The 23,199-nt window shown below is 43.1% G+C and overlaps 1 protein-coding gene across 1 annotated transcript in view; it reads left to right on the top strand.

The window, feature by feature from the left end:
• Window positions 1–23,199, top strand: part of LOC135085960 (spectrin beta chain, non-erythrocytic 1) — a 176,269-nt gene that overhangs the window by 145,334 nt on the left and 7,736 nt on the right. Inside the window, exons 78-90 of the mRNA XM_063980744.1 lie at window positions 514–643; window positions 5,468–5,654; window positions 6,194–6,329; window positions 7,238–7,405; window positions 8,592–8,702; window positions 9,546–9,651; window positions 10,583–10,749; window positions 11,947–12,133; window positions 17,590–17,608; window positions 19,713–19,852; window positions 21,084–21,153; window positions 21,639–21,727; window positions 22,496–22,927. Of these exons, the coding sequence (XP_063836814.1) occupies window positions 514–643; window positions 5,468–5,654; window positions 6,194–6,329; window positions 7,238–7,405; window positions 8,592–8,702; window positions 9,546–9,651; window positions 10,583–10,749; window positions 11,947–12,133; window positions 17,590–17,608; window positions 19,713–19,852; window positions 21,084–21,153; window positions 21,639–21,727; window positions 22,496–22,927 (1,942 nt within the window). The remainder of the gene's footprint in view (window positions 1–513; window positions 644–5,467; window positions 5,655–6,193; window positions 6,330–7,237; window positions 7,406–8,591; window positions 8,703–9,545; window positions 9,652–10,582; window positions 10,750–11,946; window positions 12,134–17,589; window positions 17,609–19,712; window positions 19,853–21,083; window positions 21,154–21,638; window positions 21,728–22,495; window positions 22,928–23,199) is intronic.

The following is a 23,199-nucleotide window of genomic DNA, read 5'->3' as shown; positions in this document are numbered from 1 at the left end:
CCTTACGGATTGCTCGGACCACACTCCCCGCACCCCGCGCGACCGGGACCAAACATTGTGGGGCGCGGCCGAGTGGATGGAAGGAACTATACAGATGACCTCATAAAGGTAGCAGGAAGGCGCTGGAGACACTACTATGACGGTGAATGTTATACCGCAGCTACACTACTCGCTTGGACGCAGTACCGAAGTTAGCCGAGTAGTGTAGTCAGATACTTCGTATTCAAACACGTGTTTGGTATCTTATATCGTAGCTACGCTACACGCTTGGACGCTTCGTTGCAGTACTGAAGTTAGCCGAGTAGTGTAGTCAGATACTTTGTATTCAAACGCGTGTTTGGAACGCTTCGGGCCCTTTGACTCAGGCGAAAATTAGTTAAACAAAAGTCGGACGTGGCGAGGCTAAGTTGCTCAAAGCGAAGTGTGTGTTCACACTATCTACTTCGATTAACTTCGGCCAACTTTGCGAGTAGTGTAGCTGGGGTGTTATGAAGTCTGAACTGGCGCGAGAAGATCGCGCGCGTGACGGCCGCGGAACTGGCCCGCGACGTGGCCGGAGCGGAGAGACTGCTGGCGAGGCACAAGGACATGCGAGCGGAGATCGACGCGAAGGAGGATGACTTCCAGAGGCACTACCACGACGGTAAGTTTTCTCACGTTGTAATAAGGGCGTTTTTCCCACCTACAAGGTGATAAATGACCTCATAAAGATAGCAGGAAGGCGCTGGAAATACTACCACGACGGTGAGTCTTATGTGGGCGGGATCCTATCCCTATATATAATTATATCCGCGAGATTGCAATGGCTAGAGACTGCTGGCGAGACACAAGGACATGCGAGCGGAGATGACGATGAGGAGACGCCAAGGAGGACGACTTCCAGAGGCACTACCACGACGGTAAGCTTTCTGACGCTGTAATACGGTCGATTTTTCATTAGGTGTATAGATCGTGCGCCCCACCATTCTTCCGCTAATGTTTGAGTGTTACCGGTACACGCTAAATGCTCCATGAGTGCACACGCACACTACAGTAATGCCTTACGGATTGCTCGGACCACACTCCCCGCACCCCGCGCGACCGGGACCAAACATTGCTGGGGCGCGGCCGAGTGGATGGAAGGAACTATACAGATGACCTCATAAAGGTAGCAGGAAGGCGCTGGAGACACTACTACGTCTGTGAGTCTTATGTGGGCGGAATAGGAGCGAGATTTCAAGTAGTCAAGAGATCGAAGCGAAGGAAGACGACTTCCAAAGACACTATCACGATGGTAAGTACACGACTATGACCTCCACCTATCCCTTCCTAATAGGCCTCGACCATCAGATACGGGGGTCTCTGGTGGCGTTTAAAGAGGCCGCGACGGCGCTGCGTGCTTAGGGTTTCCAGGTCGAAAATCACAAAAGCCGGACTTCGTGCTTCATTTGGCCGGACATTTTACCATAAAAGCCGGACAGGTGACGGGGGGGCGGTGCAATTCTGTACCCCCAGTGAAAAGGGAGTTAAGTCGAAAATGGTGATTTTTGGGAAATCGCATTTGAAGTTAAAAAAAATCCTGCTTCGTCGCTATTAGAGATAACTTGGTGAAATATTTTTTAGGTGAAAGGTAATGTTAGATATAATAAGGCAGTGTGCCAGTTTGGGAAATATAGCGTGTGGTTTTTTCGTAATTAAATAAAAACCTAGTTATATCACCATGCACGACAACTTTACATTCGTGTAAAGTGATGTAATGGGGCATAAATCATTTTACACCACACTGAATTGACCACACGCTAACAAGTGTAAAGTGATACATTTTCCGCCATTTCTGTTGATAATTTTTTGTTTCTTCAATTTTAGAAAAAGTTGTAAAACAAACATAAGTAATTACACTATGAGGAATCATTATTTCAGGTTATTTAGGGTAAATCGTCCAAATTTTTTTACTTATATCAATATACACCAATTTTGCGGTGAGAAAAAAAATGTGTAAACTGATCTAACTAACATAATAGCGATCTAAGTATCCTAATAATTATGTGTAAAGTGATATAAGTGGCGATTGTAAAGGAATAAGGCTAGAATTTGAGACTGAATTCTAATTATTTACTCCTTAAATGTTTATTCTGATCTGAAACTACTATTTTATTCATTATTACACCATATACCATGAATAATATCGGCCTAAATCACATACATTATCTCATATTTTAAAGTAAGTATAGCTGAAGCAATTGTGTAATAAAGACCAGAAACAACAATGGTTTCACTTCAAATAATGAGACAGGAGACAGAGAAAAGTTTGTTTTCTACAATCACCCTATTAGGAATCAAACTCTGGACCAGAGATGATGATGTCAAGCTATATTGATTGCCTTTTGGCTACAGAAGGATAATATAAAAGTAAAGTCATAAAATGCATTTGTTTTCAACAAAGAGGCTTTTAAAAAGCTCTTTGACACGTCCTAGTATTACTTGAACCCTACTTTTATTTTGGGACATAAATGGGCCAGTGCTGAAAAGAAGTAGCGCAAGAAATTTAGCCACCCTTGTCAGCCTCTTCTTAAATCATAAATAACTTGAAAAAATCGAATCTGCCTAAGGCGGGAATCTTCTTAAATCAATAGAGACATGAATTAACAAGACATGTTATACTTGCGAGCTAAACAGATAAAGTCCAGCCACAAATGCCATTTAAATAATTATATACTTTATACATAGCATCCATTCATAAGGACTTTCGTAATTAGTTTTGCAGGGCAATCGAATATTGCACTTAGCCTTTTGATTAGACCATTGTGCGTTATTTGTAGTTTATCTTCCTATTCTAACCGCTCCAGATCGCCCCAGGTAGCAGCAGCCTATCTAGGTCGCTACAGGCCTTCTGCAGCGACCCTGGTGATTGGAGAATTTGAGCCTGTTGATCTGCTACGCTTGTGCACTCCTTGTGCACGTGCTGCGGTTTTTCTTCTGTCTCCATGCATCTTCTGCACAGTAGGCTGTCTGTAACAGCTATATTGTGTAGGTGTTTGTTTAACATACCTGTTATTACACTTAGAACCTTGTGGATGTTGTCCCTGTTTAGTCTTATGAGGCTGCGGGAGAAATTTTTCAATATATCCACAACTGCATCTTTTGTTTGCCTGCATCTTTCACAATCTTTCCATTCTGTGTGATGTTATTTTTCTATTTTGGAGTGCAGTCAGGTCTTGACCTGTGCTTATGGTATCGGCATTATAATTGTTCCGGACCAAATACAATTATCATTATTTATTATTTATTTAATGACTTAGGAGCGCGTCATGGCATTCCAATATAAGTATTATAATGTAGTATAATAAGTTGCTTTGTATTGCTTGCACTATCTGAGATTATTTTTATATTCAGACCTCGTATGTCTATGGTTCAACCGCCTGTGCTGCTCTGATTGCATTCTGCTTGGAAAATTGTATTGTGTTTATCTAGTGTTGTTGATATTCTTAGTATATTTCGGTAATTCGAGAAGACACCAGCTCCCGTACCTTTTAGGGTTTTGGAGCCGTCAGTGTATATCCTAACTATATTGATTTCAGAGCAATCTTGCGTTTCCGCTGTAAGCTGGATATTATATCTTCAGTCGAAGATGTGAACACAGGGAATTCTGTCGATGGGTGCCTCGGTGAGAGGTATTTCTTTTATTAGGATATTGTGCAGGATCGTGGAATGTCCTGTCTCCTTGTTTTGCTTCTATATGCCGTTCTTACCTTTAAGTCTTAGAGCGGCTGCTTGCGCTTCCTCCTGAATGATGAGGTCTAAAGATCTAAAATTCAGAAGGTTCTCAAGTGATGTCGATGGAATGGTTCTCATACAACTAGTGGCCGCTATGCTTACTAGGCGTTGCAGGCTTTGGAGTTTTGATCTTGGTGTGGATAGTTGTGTTCTGTGCCACCACACAAGTGATCCATAATAATATGTGTAAGAGGGCCATATAACTGACGTGTAGAGCCAAAGTGTTATCTTTGGGTTGAGACCTCATCTACTACCAATGCGTCTCTTGCACTGATGGAATGCTATACAGGCCATTTTTATTTTGTTATCGACATGACTCGTCGAGTTCAATTTGTTGTCAAAGGTGATGAGTTTTGTTTATAAAGAGTTCTGGTGGTTGGAGCTCTTGTAAATTCTATAATGCACTTATTAAGTACTTTTATTGACAACGTTAGGCACTATGAATTCAATTATATGTTTTACTAGTAGATGTTCACCATTATTTGTTAAAACTATTAACTAAAGTTCTTTGATTTATAAACTACGACATTATTTTTTCCTTTAATCTGACGTTTGGGCTAAGTTATATCATTTTACACCAAATAATCAACCAAATTGTTAGTTGCGATTTTCAAATGTTTTTGATCTAAGTAACTTATAACATTTTACAGATGTACGAAACTTTTGTGGTTAATGGTATTAGTCTAATTGAATCATTATACACAAAATAAATAACCTTTTGTCTTTTACTTTTTGTGCTATAAATTAAGTTACATTCTTTTTCACCAATCAACAATACATAGTTTTTTTTTGTGTATATTAATATGAGTCATCTTATATTGTTAATCACAAATTCAATCTAAACAACTTCAATCGTGTCAAAAGTAGTAACACGAGTCATACCTCTTGACACAATAAAAAATTGAAAGAAGCCTCCGGTACACTTTGTTAAAAGTAGACATGTATCAATATACACGAAAGAAAACTCAAAATTGGTTCACAAAGCCTTACTTGTATCATTTGACACAAAATTATTTTCTTTTCTATACGTCGTAGAAACATACCGATTAGATACAAAAATAGCTAATTTTTCAGAGATTCACATTATGTTATAAAGTCAATTTTGATCTAAGTCGAGTTAGATCCCTTTTCACTGGGGGTACAGATTATTAGTGTCAACTCATGAGTGAGTACTATCATCATCGGTTGCTAACCAACATCCTGATGCGTGCGCTTCATATGATTCTGTGGCTCGACTTTCACCTGGCGCGGCAACCAAATAAAAAGCCGGACAGGCCGGACAAGTCCCTTAAAAGCCAAACATGTCCGGCTAAAGCCGGACGCCTGGCAACCCTATGCGTGCTATTCGCTGGAGTCTGAAGGCGTGATGACGCCTTCCTTGGTTTGGGGCTGCGTATTAAGCGAGCCGAATGCCTAGCAGGGAACGCTTCGAATGCTTGAGGCAAAACGCCGATAGTGATGGCCCACGTTCCCGACTCATATGGCTACCGAGGGCAACGTCAGGTTTTTAGCGGGTAGACCCTTCTGGCTGGAAGAACCCTAAATAACCCACTAGCTGCCCCCGCGGCTGGTGTATTTTATTAACGAAAAAAAGAAGTGGATAAGTATGTAAACTTGGAGAAATGAAAATAACCAAAATGTTGTTCGTTCAGTATGAGGAGATACTCTTAATATAAGTGGACGTTTAATTGATTACATTTCGTTTATTTTTTAGGCGAAAAACTAATCCACGACGGCCACTTCATGTCGGCGGAGATCGAGGAACGAATGAGCGTCCTACGCAGCCGCCGCGCGCAGTTAGAAGCCGCCTGGGAGAGACGCAGCACCGTCTACGCACAGCATCTGGATGCATTGCTGTTCAGACGGGATGCTGATGCTCTGAGTGGCTGGATAGAGAGCAGGTACAGAGAAAGGAATAGTTAGGTACAGAGAAAGAGATAGTCGGTACAGAAAAAGAAAGTGAAGGAGGCACAGAGAAGGGACGATGCTAAATTTCGTGAGCCTACGATTACCAAACTTGTACAGAAGAATGTAGGCTCAAAATCATATTGTTTAGATTTCGTTTTCTAAATAATATTGAGTTTTTCTTGATTTAATGTTCCCTAAGAACAATAAAGAAATGAAATTAAAGAAAAGAAGAGGTTGGGAACCATTGCTCAACACGATGATCAAAACTGTGAGTTGTAAGATCTTATACACATTGTAAAATGAATGTTATAAATAAATGATTGAATATTGAGTGTGCTGTGAGACTGTGACAGTTCTTTTACCTCATAAATATGGAAAGTCACGGATTCATTACATTTTTGGGTGGTTTTTGAACAAATTACAGAAAGACAATGTTAAAGAGTCACATGGGATTTGGACTTACTTACTGTGTAGAATGAGAACACCCATTAAATAAATTATTTCAATTTATGAACCGCGTGTCTTCCGCCAGGGTGCCACTAGTCCGCGACGGCAAGTACGGCGAGAGCGTGGCGCAGGTGGAGGAGCTTATCAGCCGCCACCGCGACTTAGAAGAAACCATCGAGTCGCAAAGAGACAAGTTTAACGCGCTCAAACGCATCACGCTGGTGAGTCCTTCCTGCTTCCTTCTTGCTGTGTCTTAACTGGGTCCATTGGGTTTTGTTCCCCAGTTGACCAAGCACATGATGTCGTGCCCTGCGTGCCCAAACAACAGCACGCAGGAAGATTTAATGAAGGCTACTGACAACGCCACTCTTGTGGCGGAGTTTTGGGCTGACGCTGTGTAGGTTTGTTGTCGACACGACAAGAAGAAGAACTGGGTCCATATTGTGTAAACTTAAACTCTTGAGCCGCCACCGCGACCTGGAGGAAACCATCGAGTCACAGCGGGACAAGTTTACCGCGCTCAAACGCATCACGCTGGTGAGTTTATACTTGTGACGTAACTGGTCTTTTAGGCCCAAGGCGAAGCAGTGCGGAGACGAGAGATGTGTAAGTTGTACGAGCTGTCAGTTGTCAATCTATTGCTATCTATGAAACACCGCATCGAGCCGCCGCCGCTGTTAAATTCTATAGAAAAACAATTGCGCCCGACACTTCTCCGCTTGATCCATTTCCACCGAATTGTAGCGGAGTGAAGATGTGGAAATAGTGAAGTCTGATTGGTTGTTAAAAATAATTCTCTGCTCCGCTCCGCCTAGGTGGAAACTGGGCCTTACAATATCCGTGTAAGTTTCTATAACACCAACCATAGCCACTAGTGGCTATTTCCATTGGTATTGCACTCTCAAGTGCTAGTCATGAATGAGTGACCTTATTGAACTTTTAGTGCCATGCATTTTTAATACATCGGTGTCTATGAACATGCAACCACTGAACGGATTGCGCTGAAAGGCATGCAGGAAATTATTATGACGATGCCATTTTCCAAAATTCATCCCCCAAGAGGATGAAAGGGGTCCAAAGTTTAATGCATATAAAATAATAATTAACCCTTTTCTTAACCCTCGCCCAGGTGGAGCAAGCCTTCGCAGCGATGCGCGACGAGGAAGAAGCGGCCAGACGACGCTCGGCAGAAAGGCAGGAGGCTGAAAGGATGCAGCAATACAGACGCCGCGAGCTGCAGAGGATCGCTGAGGAGAGAAGACAGGAGGCCACGCCGCCTGCACAGCCACCTAGAGAGGTAGGTAGCAAGCTAGAGAGGCAGGAAGCAGGTTAGATTGTTAGGTAGGAAGCTAGCTAGAGTGGTAGGAAGTTAGCAAGAGAGGTAGGAAGTTGCCCAAATGAGTAGGAAGTCAGCCAGAATAATAGCAAGCTAGCTGGAAAGTTAGGCAGCTAGTCAGAGGGGTAGAAAGTCAGCCAGAGAAGTGTGAAGCTGTTCAGAGAGGTAGGAAGCAGGCCAGAGAGGTAGGATGCTGAACATAGAAGTACGAAGCTGGCCAGAGAGGTAGGCAGCTGGTACAGTGGCGACAGGAGGCTGGTTTAGTAAAGGGAGATAGCTAAAGAGGTAGGAAGCAGGCCAGAGAAGTGGGGAGATAGCTAGACAGGTAGGAAGCAGGCCAGAGAGGTATGCTGAACAGAGAGGTACGAAGCTAGCCAGAGAGGTAGGCAGCTGGTACAGTGGCGACAAGAGGCTGGTCTAGTAAAGACAGGAGGCTGAGAGATTACAAGAGTACAGACGCCGCGAGCTACAGAGGATCGCAAAGGAGAGAAGGCAGGAGGCAACGCCGCCTGCACAGCCACCTACAGTCTATCCAATATAGCTTGATTAGAATGACAGCTATCAAACGAATGTGACTGCTGTGTATGTTCCGTACGGTTCACATAGATGTATCGATAAGTTTTCGAAAAAATGATATAAAAAATGCACCCAATTTTTCTTCATATCTTTATTCATAAAAATGACAATTTATATTTAAAGACAGTAAATTATTTAACGCGAATTATTTCACGTCCGCCAATATTTAGCTCTCATTGATCACTACTACAAAGTTATGTCGTTACTTTTGATGGCAGCTGTCATTCTAATTAAGTTATATTGGATTGACTGTAGAGAGGTAAGAAGTAGGTTTGAGAGATAGAAAGGAAGCCAGAATGGTAGGCAGTTAGCAAGAGAAGTAGGGAGCAGGCCAGAGAGGTAGGTAGCCGGCCAGAGAGGTAGGATGTCAGCCAGAGAGTTAGGGAGCAGACTCTCTAGCCTGTCATGTCCCATTTCCGGTCGTGTCGTCTCGTTCTATCGCAAAGAATGGCCATTTGATGAGAGCGAGAGAAAAACCGGAAATGGGTAACTGAAACCGTGGCCGATACTCGTAGTACATACTTAAATTATAAAATTATCTTTCCAAACAACAATAACATTTTCTTCCCAGGCGGAGCGCGTACTGGGTCAGTCGACAGAGACCTTGGAAGAAGCGTCGCCCGCGACGTTAGAACGCCTGCCCAAGCACGACGCAGCCGTCAAGCGAGCCGAGAGCATGAGTGTAAGTATCTTACTATCTCTCTCTTACATACATAGAAACCCTAACACGCTTAGAAATCTTACTAAAGTCTGGTCCGTGAGCACGTAGAATCCCGTCCAATGACCCCAAGCTACCCATCCTTATCGCTCGCGCGTAATTATGTTGTTGTCGCGCTCGCACACTCAATGTGGGCGCCCGTCGCACAGTCGCGACAGCAATATAATTACGCGCGAGCGATAGGGATGGGTAGCTTGGGGTCATTGGACGGGATTCTACGTGCTCACGGACCAGGCTTTATCTACTATCTCTCACATACACACCCAAAGCTCTGAAAACCAAACTCTAAGGCTGAGTTGCACCATGAACATTTATTTCCCATTAGAAACATAACATAACCACATAAAGGAACCCTAACACATACCCTAAGGGTCCTTTGCTATGATTGCTATTTGCTTTGATTTGTGACATTGTATGTTAAATAATAATCTGACTGATAAAATATTTGTACGTCTGCTTGCAGGCTGAATACATGGGAATCATATTAGCTATAAGATCTGCTTTGTAAAACGAGCATGTAATTATGTATTCTAGCAAATAAATTATTGAATTTGAATTTATGAATAAATATTTTGAATTTGAATTTGCCATGGCAGTTCAATTCTGTGAGACCACTTAAATAATGCCTTTGTTTACGTTACGTTTTACTCCCTCATTGTTTTTCAATTCTCGTTTATCCTTTTTCCATAAATGATATTGAAGTCAAATGCATAATAATCAGTGCTAAAAACATTTTTTTCATCATCGAAGTAACAGCTTATGATCATTCCCCAAATAAAAATTAATGCAATATTATATTTACCGCAGGTGGTGAAGACGCCCAAGCGAACGCCGTCGTTCACAACGCGGCGTCGCACACAAAGCTTCCGCCGCCACCGCCGGCCTGAGGAGCTGCCGCCGGTTGAGATCGAAGGTAAGGAATACAAATTACGTACGATTCCCCTCTGCCCGTAAATCTAACCACAAAACCCATTTCAACCCTCCACCCAATGCTGGAAAGCTGTTAGAAGTATAGTAATAAAAGAGGGAATTATTTAATTTAACACGGTTTAATGACGTCCATACGGATAAAAAAACACAGAGGATACAGAATTACAGAGGCACATAGACAAAAGTATAAACTTTTAAATTAGGGCAAAGGGTGGTGTTTACATAAATCCTACAAATGTTTGTACAATTTTCATTCAATTTGGTTTTCAAGATGGATTAAGTGGTGAATAAAACTAAAATGGAATAATTAAATCTTGTTTTGAAATAGTATCATTCGCACAACTTGTGAATTAACCTTATGAGATTTTTATTCATTATCATCATTTCAGCCATAGGGGAACATAGGCCTGCCTTTTCGTTTTATTACATGAAATATTTGTGGCACTGGCTTATTTATGATGTATTTTCAACCGTATTTTAATGTATTACATAAATTAATCTTACCAATATTATAAACGCGAAAGTTTGTGTCGATGTCTGGATGTTTGTTACTCTTTAACGGAAAAACTACTGAACGGATTTTGATGAAACTTTACAGTGCTATTGTTACATACCCAGAATTTTTTAATTAAATAAATAAATAAATAAATAAATAAATAAATAACATATAGGCTATAATTTATGATGCTCTGTGACAAACTAAATTTCACGCAGGTGAAGCCGCGGGCAAAAGCTAGTAAATAATATAATACTGAACTACTTAACTAACTAAACTTAAATTAGATAAAAACATAAGAATAAAAAATTATAAATAAAAAAAATCGTTCAAATCACTGCCTTGGACTTGGGGGAAGGAAATAAGACTACGATTTGAAAATAGTATTAACCGTATTTCATTTATTTAATTTCCTCAGGTTTCCTGGAGCGCAAGCAAGAGGCCGGTTGCGGCGGCAAGCGAGCCACCGTCCGATCCTGGCGTGGTTACTACTCGGTGCTGTGTGGACAGCTGCTCTGCTTCTTCAGGGATGAGCTGGACTTCGCGAGTTCTAAGGCCGCCGCCCCTCCCGTGGCTATACTTAACGTGAGTACAATACGCTACAGCGCGGTACAGTGCGCTACAAAACGCTACAGAACGCTACAACACGATACAGCGCGCTACTGTATGCTATGGCGCGTTACAACACGCTACAGTGCACTACGACTCTACAGTGTACTACACACGTGCACTACAGTGTACTACAGCGCGCTGAAGTACGCTACAGGGCGCTACAATACGCTACAGTGCGCTACAAAGCCACCGTCCTATCCTGGCGTGGTTACTACTCGGTGCTGTGTGGACAGTTGCTCTGCTTCTTCAGGGATGAACTGGACTTCGCGAGTTGTAAGGCCGCCGCTCCTCCTGTGGCTATACTTAACGTGAGTGTTACGCTACATTACGCTACAGCGCGCTACAGTAAGCTGCCAGCACTACAGTACATATGCTACGGCGCGCTATAGTATGCTACAGCGTACTACAGTGCGCTACAATATGACAAGAGTGCGCTAAAGTACACTACAGAGCGCTACAAGCTACAATAGACTACAGTGCGCTACAAGCTACAATACACTACAGTGCGCTACAGTATACGATACTACTCGGTGCTGTGTGGTCAGATGCTGAGCGTCTTCAGGGATGAATTCTACTTCGCCAGCTCCAAAGATAGGGACGGCTATAGTCTGGTCCGTGAGCACGTAGAATTTTGTCCAATGACCCCTAGCTACCCATCCTTATCGCTCGCGCGTAATTATGTTGCTGTCGCGCTCGCACACTCACTGCGGGCGCCCGTCGCACAGTCGCGACAGCAATATAATTACGCGCGAGCGATGATAAGGATGGGTAGCTAGGGGTCATTGGACAAAATTCTACGTGCTCACGGACCGGGCTTTAGTAGGTTATATAAGACTCTTCCTACCAGATAATCGGGGCCTATTCACTAAAACTGACCGTGTCCTTCGGGACCTAACTTGGACATTCGTCCGCTCATCCGTCTCAGGCTACGGTAACAGGTCAATTACCTCTAGCTTTACCATGAGTTTACATTAAACGTCATCATTTGTGAGTACGTCAAAAAAATCTATGATGATTTTAGTGCTTGAAGTAACAGCTAGGGGCGCTGTACAATTTGTCATACATTAAATTGTTTCACGCAGTCGCTAGCGAGAATACCTGATGTAAACTCGTGATAAGCACACTGATGATGATGATGATGATGAACTAACCCACCCTCTTTCTCCTCAGGCCACTTGCTCACCGGCCGGCGATTACACAAAACGCGCGCACGTATTCCGTCTGGCCTGCGCGGACGGCGCCGAGTATCTCTTCGCCGCCGCCACCCGCGACTTGATGAGAGACTGGGTGGCCAAGCTCGCCTTCCATGCTCAACTACCGCCGGAGTTACAGCTGACTCCGTACTCGCCTAATACAAGTCCTCAGGATGAGAATAATGTGGAGTTAAGGAAGAGGCTGCAAAAGTAAGTAATAGTTCAGTCATTGACTAATAGATGGCGTTGTTCATAGTCGAAATTTCACCTATTATAAGTCCGCAAGATGAGAATAACGTCGAGTTGAGGAAAAGGCTGCAAAAGTGAGTAAACCTTTTTAAGTCGCGCATTGAATGACAACTGACGCTCTGCTAGCTGAAAAAGCAGACCGCAAGAAAGCAGAAGCAGCTAACCGCGTAATTTGGTACATTATTTGAGCAATAGATGGCGTTGTGCGTAGTTGAATCGCGATATCAAAATATTTTTTCGGCACTATGAGTAGGGAGACACTACAGATGTAGGTATACCATGTCATTTGTAATGCTGAAGCCACTTTAACACACCAAGTGGCATAAAGTACCACTCTCTCGCCACCCGTGACGTCATGCGAGACTGGGTGGCCAAGCTCGCCTTCCATGCTCAACTACCGCCGGAGTTACAGCTGACTCCGTACTCGCCCAATACAAGTCCTCAAGATGAGAATAACGTGGAATTGAGAAAGAGACTGCAAAAGTAAGTAATAGTTCAGTCATTGACCAATAGATGGCGTTGTTCATAGTCGAAGTGCTCAACTACCGCCGGAGTTGCAACTGACTCCGTACTCGCCTAATACAAGTCCTCAGGATGAGAATAATGTGGAATTGAGGAAGAGGCTGCAAAAGTAAGTAATATTTCAGTCACTGACCAATAGATGGCGTTGTTCATAGTCGAAATTTCACCTATTATAAGTCCGCAAGATGAGAATAACGTCGAGTTGAGGAAAAGGCTGCAAAAGTGAGCAAACCTTTTTAAGTCGCGCATTGAATAACAACTGACGCTCTGCTAGCTGAAAAAGCAGACTGCAAGAAAGCAGAAGCAGCCAACCGTGTAATTTGGTACATTATTTGACCAATAGATGGCGTTGTGCGTAGTTGAATCGCGATATCAAAATATTTTTTCGACACCATGAGTAGGGAGAAACTACCAAAGTAGGTATACCATGTCATTGGTATTGCTAAAGCTTTTTAAACACACCATGTGGCATATACTACCACTCTCTCGCCACCCGTGATATCACGTGAGACCTTGGGTGGCCAAGATGGCCTTCCATGCTCAACTACCGCCGGAATTGCAGCTGACTCCGTACTCGCCTAATACAAGTCCTCAGGATGAGAATAATGTGGAGTTAAGGAAGAGGCTGCAAAAGTAAGTAATAGTCCAGTCATTGACCAATAGATGGCGTTGTTCATAGTCGAAGTGCTCAACTACCGCCGGAGTTACAGCTGACTCCGTACTCGCCTAATACAAGTCCTTAGGATGAGAATAATGTGGAACTCAGGAAGAGGCTGCTAAAGTAAGTAAAATTACATTTTAGTTCCTTTACTGACCAATAGATGGCGTTGTAAGTTAAAGCAGATGATGCGACGGCGTAACTTAGTTCGTTCATTGACCAATAGATGGCGTAGTTGAACCGCGATATTAAAGTATTTTTTCGGCACCTTAAGTACCTACCGATGACATGTTGACAAATGATATCCTTCTCGATATCTTGTGACCTCATGCGAGACTGGGTGGCCAAGCTCGCCTTCCATGCTCAACTACCGCCGGAGTTACAGCTGACTCCGTACTCGCCTAATACAAGTCCTCAGGATGAGAATAATGTGGAGTTAAGGAAGAGGCTGCAAAAGTAAGTAATAGTTCAGTCATTGACTAATAGATGGCGTTGTTCATAGTCGAAATTTCACCTATTATAAGTCCGCAAGATGAGAATAACGTCGAGTTGAGGAAAAGGCTGCAAAAGTGAGTAAACCTTTTTAAGTCGCGCATTGAATGACAACTGACGCTCTGCTAGCTGAAAAAGCACACCGCAAGAAAGCAGAAGCAGCTAACCGCGTAATTTGGTACATTATTTGAGCAATAGATGGCGTTGTGCGTAGTTGAATCGCGATATCAAAATATTTTTTCGGCACTATGAGTAGGGAGACACTACAGATGTAGGTATACCATGTCATTTGTAATGCTGAAGCCACTTTAACACACCAAGTGGCATAAAGTACCACTCTCTCGCCACCCGTGACGTCATGCGAGACTGGGTGGCCAAGCTCGCCTTCCATGCTCAACTACCGCCGGAGTTACAGCTGACTCCGTACTCGCCCAATACAAGTCCTCAAGATGAGAATAACGTGGAATTGAGAAAGAGACTGCAAAAGTAAGTAATAGTTCAGTCATTGACCAATAGATGGCGTTGTTCATAGTCGAAGTGCTCAACTACCGCCGGAGTTGCAACTGACTCCGTACTCGCCTAATACAAGTCCTCAGGATGAGAATAATGTGGAATTGAGGAAGAGGCTGCAAAAGTAAGTAATATTTCAGTCACTGACCAATAGATGGCGTTGTTCATAGTCGAAATTTCACCTATTATAAGTCCGCAAGATGAGAATAACGTCGAGTTGAGGAAAAGGCTGCAAAAGTGAGCAAACCTTTTTAAGTCGCGCATTGAATAACAACTGACGCTCTGCTAGCTGAAAAAGCAGACTGCAAGAAAGCAGAAGCAGCCAACCGTGTAATTTGGTACATTATTTGACCAATAGATGGCGTTGTGCGTAGTTGAATCGCGATATCAAAATATTTTTTCGACACCATGAGTAGGGAGAAACTACCAAAGTAGGTATACCATGTCATTGGTATTGCTAAAGCTTTTTAAACACACCATGTGGCATATACTACCACTCTCTCGCCACCCGTGATATCACGTGAGACCTTGGGTGGCCAAGATGGCCTTCCATGCTCAACTACCGCCGGAATTGCAGCTGACTCCGTACTCGCCTAATACAAGTCCTCAGGATGAGAATAATGTGGAGTTAAGGAAGAGGCTGCAAAAGTAAGTAATAGTCCAGTCATTGACCAATAGATGGCGTTGTTCATAGTCGAAGTGCTCAACTACCGCCGGAGTTACAGCTGACTCCGTACTCGCCTAATACAAGTCCTTAGGATGAGAATAATGTGGAACTCAGGAAGAGGCTGCTAAAGTAAGTAAAATTACATTTTAGTTCCTTTACTGACCAATAGATGGCGTTGTAAGTTAAAGCAGATGATGCGACGGCGTAACTTAGTTCGTTCATTGACCAATAGATGGCGTAGTTGAACCGCGATATTAAAGTATTTTTTCGGCACCTTAAGTACCTACCGATGACATGTTGACAAATGATATCCTTCTCGATATCTTGTGACCTCATGCGAGACTGGGTGGCCAAGCTGGCCTTCCATGCTCAACTACCGCCGGAGTTACAGCTGACTCCGTACTCGCCGAATACTAGTCCTCAGGATGAGAATAATGTGGAATTGAGAAAGAGGCTGCAAAAGTGAGTAAAAGCAGCTAGCTACATTGTATTTTAGTTAATGTATAGATCAATAGATGGCGTTGTAAGTTAAAGTAGATGATGCGACGGCGTAACTTAGTTCTTTCACTGACCAATGGATGGCGTTGATCGTCGTAGTTGAACCGCGATATTAGAGTATTTGTGGCAGCATAAGTAGAATAGAGAGACACTGCAGAAGTAGGTATACTATGTCCTTGGTATTGCTAAAGCTTTTTCAACACACTATGTGGCATATACTACCACTCTCTCGCCACCCGTGACGTCATGCGAGACTGGGTGGCCAAGCTGGCCTTCCATGCTCAACTACCGCCGGAGTTACAGCTGACTCCGTACTCGCCTAATACCAGTCCTCAAGATGAGAATAATGTGGAACTCAGGAAGAGGTTGCAAAAGTGAGTAAAGTTACGTTTTAGATCCTTTACTGACCAATAGATGGCGTTGTAAGTTAAAGCAGATGATGCGACGGCGTTACTTAGTTCGTTCATTGACCAATAGATGGCGTAGTTGAACCGCGATATTAAAGTATTTTTTCGGCACCTTAAGTACCTACTGATGACATGTTGACAAATGATATCCTTCTCGATATCTTGTGACCTCATGTATTTAATGATTGGGTGGCTAAATTGGCCTTCCATGCTCAACTACCGCCGGAGTTGCAGCTGACTCCGTACTCGCCGAATACAAGTCCTCAGGATGAGAATAATGTGGAACTCAGGAAGAGGCTGCAAAAGTAAGTATTAGTTCAGTCATTGACCAATAGATGGCGTTGTTCATAGTCGAAATTTCACCTATTATAAGTCCGCAAGATGACAACAATGTAGAACTCAGGAAGAGGCTGCAAAAGTGAGTAAACCTTTTTAAGTCGCGCATTGAATGACAACTGACGCTCTGCTAGATGAGAAAGCAGAAGCAGCCAACCGCGTAATTTGGTACATTATTTGACCAATAGATGGCGTTGATCGTCGTAGTTGAATCGCGATATTAGAGTATTTTTTCGGCACCATGAGTAGAGTAAGGAGTAACTGCAGAAGTAGGTATAGCTACGTGATATACCAGTTTCTGAAACACACCAAGTGGCATAAAATACCACTCTCTCGCCACCCGCGACTTGATGAGAGACTGGGTGGCCAAGCTCGCCTTCCATGCTCAACTACCGCCGGAGTTACAGCTGACTCCGTACTCGCCGAATACAAGTCCTCAGGATGAGAATAACGTCGAGTTGAGGAAAAGGCTGCAAAAGTAAGTAATAGTCCAGTCATTGACTAATAGATGGCGTTGTTCATAGTCGAAATTTCACCTATTATAAGTCCGCAAGATGAGAATAACGTCGAGTTAAGGAAAAGGCTGCAAAAGTGAGTAAAATTACATTTTAGTTCCTTTATTGACCAATAGATGGCGTTGTAAGTTAAAGCAGATGATGCGACGGCGTAACTTAGTTCGTTCATTGACCAATAGATGGCATTGATCGTCGTAGTTGAATCGCGATATTAGAGTATTTTTTGGCAGCATAAGTAGAATAGGGAGACACTGCAGAAGTAGGTATACCATGTCATTGGTGTTGCTAAAGCTTTTTCAACACACCATGTCGCATATACTACCACTCTCTCGCCACCTGTGATATCATGTGAGGTGAGACCTTGGGTGGCCAAGCTCGCCTTCCATGCTCAACTACCGCCGGAGTTACAGCTGACTCCGTACTCGCCCAATACAAGTCCGCAAGATGAAAATAATGTGGAGTTAAGGAAAAGGCTGCAAAAGTGAGTAAAGTTACGTTTTAGATCCTTTACTGACCAATAGATGGCGTTGTAAGGTAAAGCAGATGATGCGACGGCGTAACTTAGTTCGTTCACTTACCAATAGATGGCGTTGAAACGCAATATTAAAGTATTTTTTCGGCACCATAAGTACCTACTGATGACATGTTGACAAATGATATCCTTCTGGATATCTTGTGACCTCATGTGTGATTGGGTGGCCAAGCTTGCCTTCCATGCTCAACTACCGCCGGAATTACAGCTGACTCCGTACTCGCCGAATACAAGTCCTCAGGATGAAAATAACGTCGAGTTGAGGAAAAGGCTGCAAAAGTAAGTAATAGTTCAGTCACTGACCAATAGATGGCGTTGTTCATAGTCGTAATTTCACCTATTTATAAGTCCGCAAGATGACAACAATGTAGAACTCAGGAAGAGGCTGCAAAAGTGAGTAGACCTTGTTTTATAAGCCACGCATTGAATAACAATTGACGCTCTGCTAGCGTAAGTAAGTAAAAGCAGCCAACTGTGTAATTTGGTACATTATTTGACCAATAGATGGCGTTGATCGTCGTAGTTGAATCGCGATATTAGAGTATTTTTCGGCACCACAAGTAGAGTAAGGAGTAATTGCAGAAGTAGGTATACTATGTCATTGGTATTGCTAAAGCTTTTTCAACACACCATGTGGCATATACTACCACTCTCACGCTACCCGCGACTTGATGAGAGACTGGGTGGCCAAGCTGGCCTTCCATGCTCAACTACCGCCGGAGTTACAGCTGACTCCGTACTCGCCTAATACAAGTCCTCAGGATGAAAACAATGTGGAGTTAAGGAAGAGGCTGCAAAAGTAAGTAATAGTTCAGTCATTGACCAATAGATGGCGTTGTTCATAGTCGAAATATCACCTATTATAAGTCCGCAAGATGAGAATAACGTGGAATTGAGGAAAAGGCTGCAAAAGTGAGTAAACCTTTTTAAGTCGCGCATTGAATGACAACTGACGCTCTGCTAGCTGAAAAAGCAGACCGCAAGAAAGCAGATGTAGCCAACCGCGTAATTTGGTACATTATTTGACCAATAGATGGCGTTGTGCGTAGTTGAATCGCGATATCAAAATATTTTTTCGGCACTATGAGTAGGGAGACACTGCAGAAGTAGGTATACCATGTCATTGGAGTTACTAAAGCTTTTTCAACACACTATGTGGCATAAAATACCACTCTCTCGCCACCCGCGACTTAATGAGAGACTGGGTGGCCAAGCTGGCCTTCCATGCTCAACTACCGCCGGAGTTGCAGCTGACTCCGTACTCGCCCAATACAAGTCCTCAGGATGAAAATAATGTGGAATTGAGGAAGAGGCTGCAAAAGTAAGTATTAGTTCAGTCATTGACCAATAGATGGCGTTGTTCATAGTCGAAATTTCACCTATTATAAGTCCGCAAGATGAGAATAACGTCGAGTTGAGGAAAAGGCTGCAAAAGTGAGTAAACCTTTTTAAGTCGCGCTTTGAATGACAACTGACGCTCTGCTAGCGTAAGTGAGTAAAAGCAGCCAACCGTGTAATTTGGTACATTATTTGACCAATAGATGGCGTTGATCGTCGTAGTTGAATCGCGATATTAGAGTATTTTTTCGGCACCATAAGTAGAGTAAGGAGTAACTGCAGAAGTAGGTATAGCTACGTGATATACCAGTTTCTGAAACACACCAAGTGGCATAAAATACCACTCTCTCGCCACCCGCGACTTGATGAGAGACTGGGTGGCCAAGCTCGCCTTCCATGCTCAACTACCGCCGGAGTTGCAGCTGACTCCGTACTCGCCTAATACAAGTCCTCAGGATGAGAATAATGTGGAACTGAGGAAGAGATTGCAAAAGTGAGTAAAAGCTAGCTAGCAGCATTGTATTTTAGTTAATGTATTAATCAATAGATGGCGTTGTAAGTTAAAGCAGATGATGCGACGGTGTAACTTAGTTCTATCACTGACCAATGGATGGCGTTGATCGTCGTAGTTGAACCGCGATATTAGAGTATTTTTTGGCAGCATAAGTAGAATAGACACCATGTGACTGATGGCGTTGTGCACTGCAATAAAAGTAGGCGATGGCATTAGTTCGTTCATTAAACTTAGTCCATATATTGACCAACAGATGGCGTTGTGTGGAGTTAAGCAGTGAGACCAAAATATAAATTAAAACTTGTTTTCTTAGTTAAAACAGACGTAGATTTTTGTATGCAGAACAAGGCAGGTATTTGATCGCAATCGTATCCGATTTTAAGCGAGATGCAGTCTAGGATGGTACATTATCTGTCCTGTAAGATCCTGGAAACACAGATTGCAACGGTGGAAACTAGTAGTGAGAATAGTCCCGTTTCAATACTAACCATCCTCTATGTCCCAGGAACGCCGGCTCCTCGTCATCATCAGCGGCGTCGTCTCCCGAACCGGCCAGACAATCTCGCTCGCAAGCAGAGATCCTTCAGCAACACCGCTCGCAACAACGCGCCTCCGCCACGCCAGAACGGACCGAGAGGAATATCGGTGAGTTAGAACGGAGTTAATATGCCTGAAGACGAAAGTCTACAATCAATGTGTGTTACCAGTGATAACTTATGGCTCGGAAACGTGGCCTCTCACTATAGGCCTTATACAGAAGCTCAAAGTTGCACAGCGTGCTATGGAGAGGGCTATGCTTGGTGTTTCTTTGCGAGATCGAATCAGAAATGAGGAAATCCGTAAACGAACTAAAGTCGCTGACATAGCCCGACGGATTAGCAAGCTGAAGTGGCAATGGGCAGGGCACATAGTACGCAGAACTGACGGCCGATGGAGCAGAAAGGTTCTGGAATGAAGGCCGCGTACCGGAAAACGCAGCGTGAGACGTCCACCCACAAGGTGGACCGACGACATCGTAAAGGTAGCAGGGAAACGCTGGACGCAGGCCGCTACCAATCGATCAACATGGAAAGCATTAGGGGAGGCCTATGTTCAGCAGTGGACGTCCTATGGCTGACATGATGATGATTATGATGAGAACGGAGTTATGGTCATAGCAGACTTATCAACTCGAAAAGGGAGCATCACCGTATCGCCTTTCGCGAGCTGTCATCGTCTTTGACGTGCTGTCAACCGCGAGGCGATGCGTTTACGTTACGGTGTGAATAAATGTGCGTTGCTGTATAGTAGTTTCATACAAAGAATGCCTCGAGTTATACGGTTACGATCCTTTTCCAGGTCAAAGTCAAAGTCAAAGTCAAAATTTCTTTATTTGTTTGGACTAATAAATAGTTCTTACAAATCGTCATTTTGCTCTTAAGGAGCCTCTACATGTCTCATAATCTTTTTACCCTACCAGCGCTTCGAGACCAACATTTGGCAAGTGCTGAGAAGAAGCGCCGCAACAAACTCAGTCACCACTGTCTGCCGGTTAATATAAATAAATAGAAATAGTAGTAGTAGGTACATTCGATTCAGGGGCAGTTCACTGAATTTACCATGCATTCTTGTATGGTGTATCTTATAAGAAAGGGTATATAAGATTGCGTGGTATATTAAACAAGGTAGTGACGTGCTAATATCTAGACTTACATATTAAGGTCCATTAGGAATCGAACCCAAGACCGCTGGTGACTCAGAAATTGGTGGTCTTACTATACTAGACCACAGGTGCAGGGGTGGTTACTTCTAGTGAAATGGAAACATGTAAACATGGTTTAGTGCTTTATCTTAATTTTTTTGAAATTGTAAATAAAACATTAAATATTACTTGCAGAATCGACGGTGCTGCCATCATTGCCGCCTCGGCAGCCCCCGCAAGATGACGGAGCCGATATAGTTTTGAGGTAAGGAGACTCAGTTCGGAATGGGATTTGCTACTTCACCTTAACTTCGAACTCCTCCTATGTTCTTCTGAATTATTTCGTTGCGGGTCCAATGACAGTTTAACTTTCCCCCGGGACAAACTTGACCTTCACTGGTTGGGTTATGGCGGTCAAGCTGTAGATCCTGGCTACACAGGAGTTGCAGCGGTGGGAACGAGAGGTGGGAAAAGTCCCGTTAAAAAAACGTTAGCATTGAAATTCGTCGCTAGCGAGTGTGTCAAAAAATCTATGAAGATTTTGAAGACGCTGTACGATCTGTCATACAATTATTATTATTTTTAACGCAGTCGCTAGATGGCTTCTCAAAATAAACTCCTACTACTCCTCCTGAGTCCTAAATATCCATTTCAATTTTCTTCGCTTGTCCTGCTCATAACTATTGTTTACTCTCATTATATTTGCAATCTTATGACAACGGACTAAACTTCAAAATGTATTTTTTACAGAAATTCTGAACAAACCAGCTCTTGGGGCAGATCGCGGTTTTCAAACGGGCGCGACATCAACGCAGAGTTCATAAAATCACAGAAAGAAGGTATGTTTTAGAACACATATACACTATCTCCCTCTAACCTATAGCAATATGAAAAGGCCAGCACTATGAAAGTGACAACTTCAAAAACTCTTGGGAGCTGTCAATTTGAGTTAGTGCGGTCTCTTTTGTGTTCTATAGGTTCGAAAAGGACAACATTATTATGATTTGTCTTATTTCAACTGCACTGGCACGAATGAAACGCTGAATGGAATGCGATGGCACGATGTATGATGATTTTTACTGGATAAAAAGGTTACTAGGTTCATGAACGATTGAACGAATGGTTTTATCGTTCACTCATTCAATATTGTAGTTGTAGGCTTTTTAAATGCAAGTTTTAGCAATGAAATCGAATTCTATTCTAGTCGTACTCAAAAAATATGAATATGAAAGAGTGAATGGGAACGAATGATAGCGTAGCGTAGTATCTTAAATAAATTTTAGAAAAATGATTAGGTATTGATATCTATTCCATATTTCGCATTAATAGGTTTTAGAAATTAATCATGTAGTTTTGATAGTTTTTATGTTTATGACGTAAATCAGCTGACAGAAGAATGAATGAATGAATGTTGTTGCACCTTCATTCACTATAAAGTGAAAGACATTAAATTTAAGATACTGGTTTAAATGTATGTGCATGAAATGTGGTGTTTTAGCATTGTCCATGTCGTTTGTCTGCTTATCAATGCTCGATCCATTTTTACATAATTATATTCGTATGAGATTTGTGTCTTTCCCTCCAAATACATAAATTAAAAATTATAGCAAATCTCAAAATAGAAGGCGCTCCACCGCTACCTCTATCTGGCCCACCCGACCGCTCGAACGTTCCCGAGCGCGCGCCGAATCTGCCCGAACGCGCGCCGAACTTACCCGAGCGCGGACCGACAGTACCCGAGCGAGGTCCGATGCTACCCGAGCGAGGGCCGATGTTACCCGAGCGAGGACCGATGCTAACCGAGCGTGGGCCGATGATACCCGAGCGAGGGCCGATGACAGCCGAAAGGACTCACGACAGAAACCCAGAAAAGCAATCCGTGCACGCTCTAGTGAATAGCTATCAGCAAAGAATGACGGGCAGCTATCAAGGCCCCCCTCGGGATGCGAACCGCAACTCATCGTGGTCGCTGGAGCGGCAGAACAACAACTGGCAGAGCGTGGAGACGACTTCGCACTTCTACACGGCCAGCGAGCTCGGTTAGTCTGTAGTTGGTGTGGATGACGTAGTTTGCGGTTTTAACTTTTAGAAAATACAGTGAAATGTGAATTTATCAAAAACTGTGCCCGCGACTTCGTACGCGTGAAAATAGTTTGAATATTTCCCGTTTTTGAAACGTTTTTCTTTACTGCTCCGCCCCTATTGGTTGTAGGGTGATGTCATATACCCTAACTAAAGCCTTCCTCGATAAATGGGCTATAGAACACAAAAATACATTTTTTAAATCTGAGATTAGCGCGTTAAAATAAAT

This window comes from Ostrinia nubilalis, chromosome 30 (genome assembly GCF_963855985.1).
Source record: "Ostrinia nubilalis chromosome 30, ilOstNubi1.1, whole genome shotgun sequence".
NCBI classification, from domain to species: domain Eukaryota; kingdom Metazoa; phylum Arthropoda; class Insecta; order Lepidoptera; family Crambidae; genus Ostrinia; species Ostrinia nubilalis.
The sequence above is the reverse complement of the archived record's forward strand: the minus strand, read 5'-3'. Positions and strand labels throughout refer to the sequence as shown.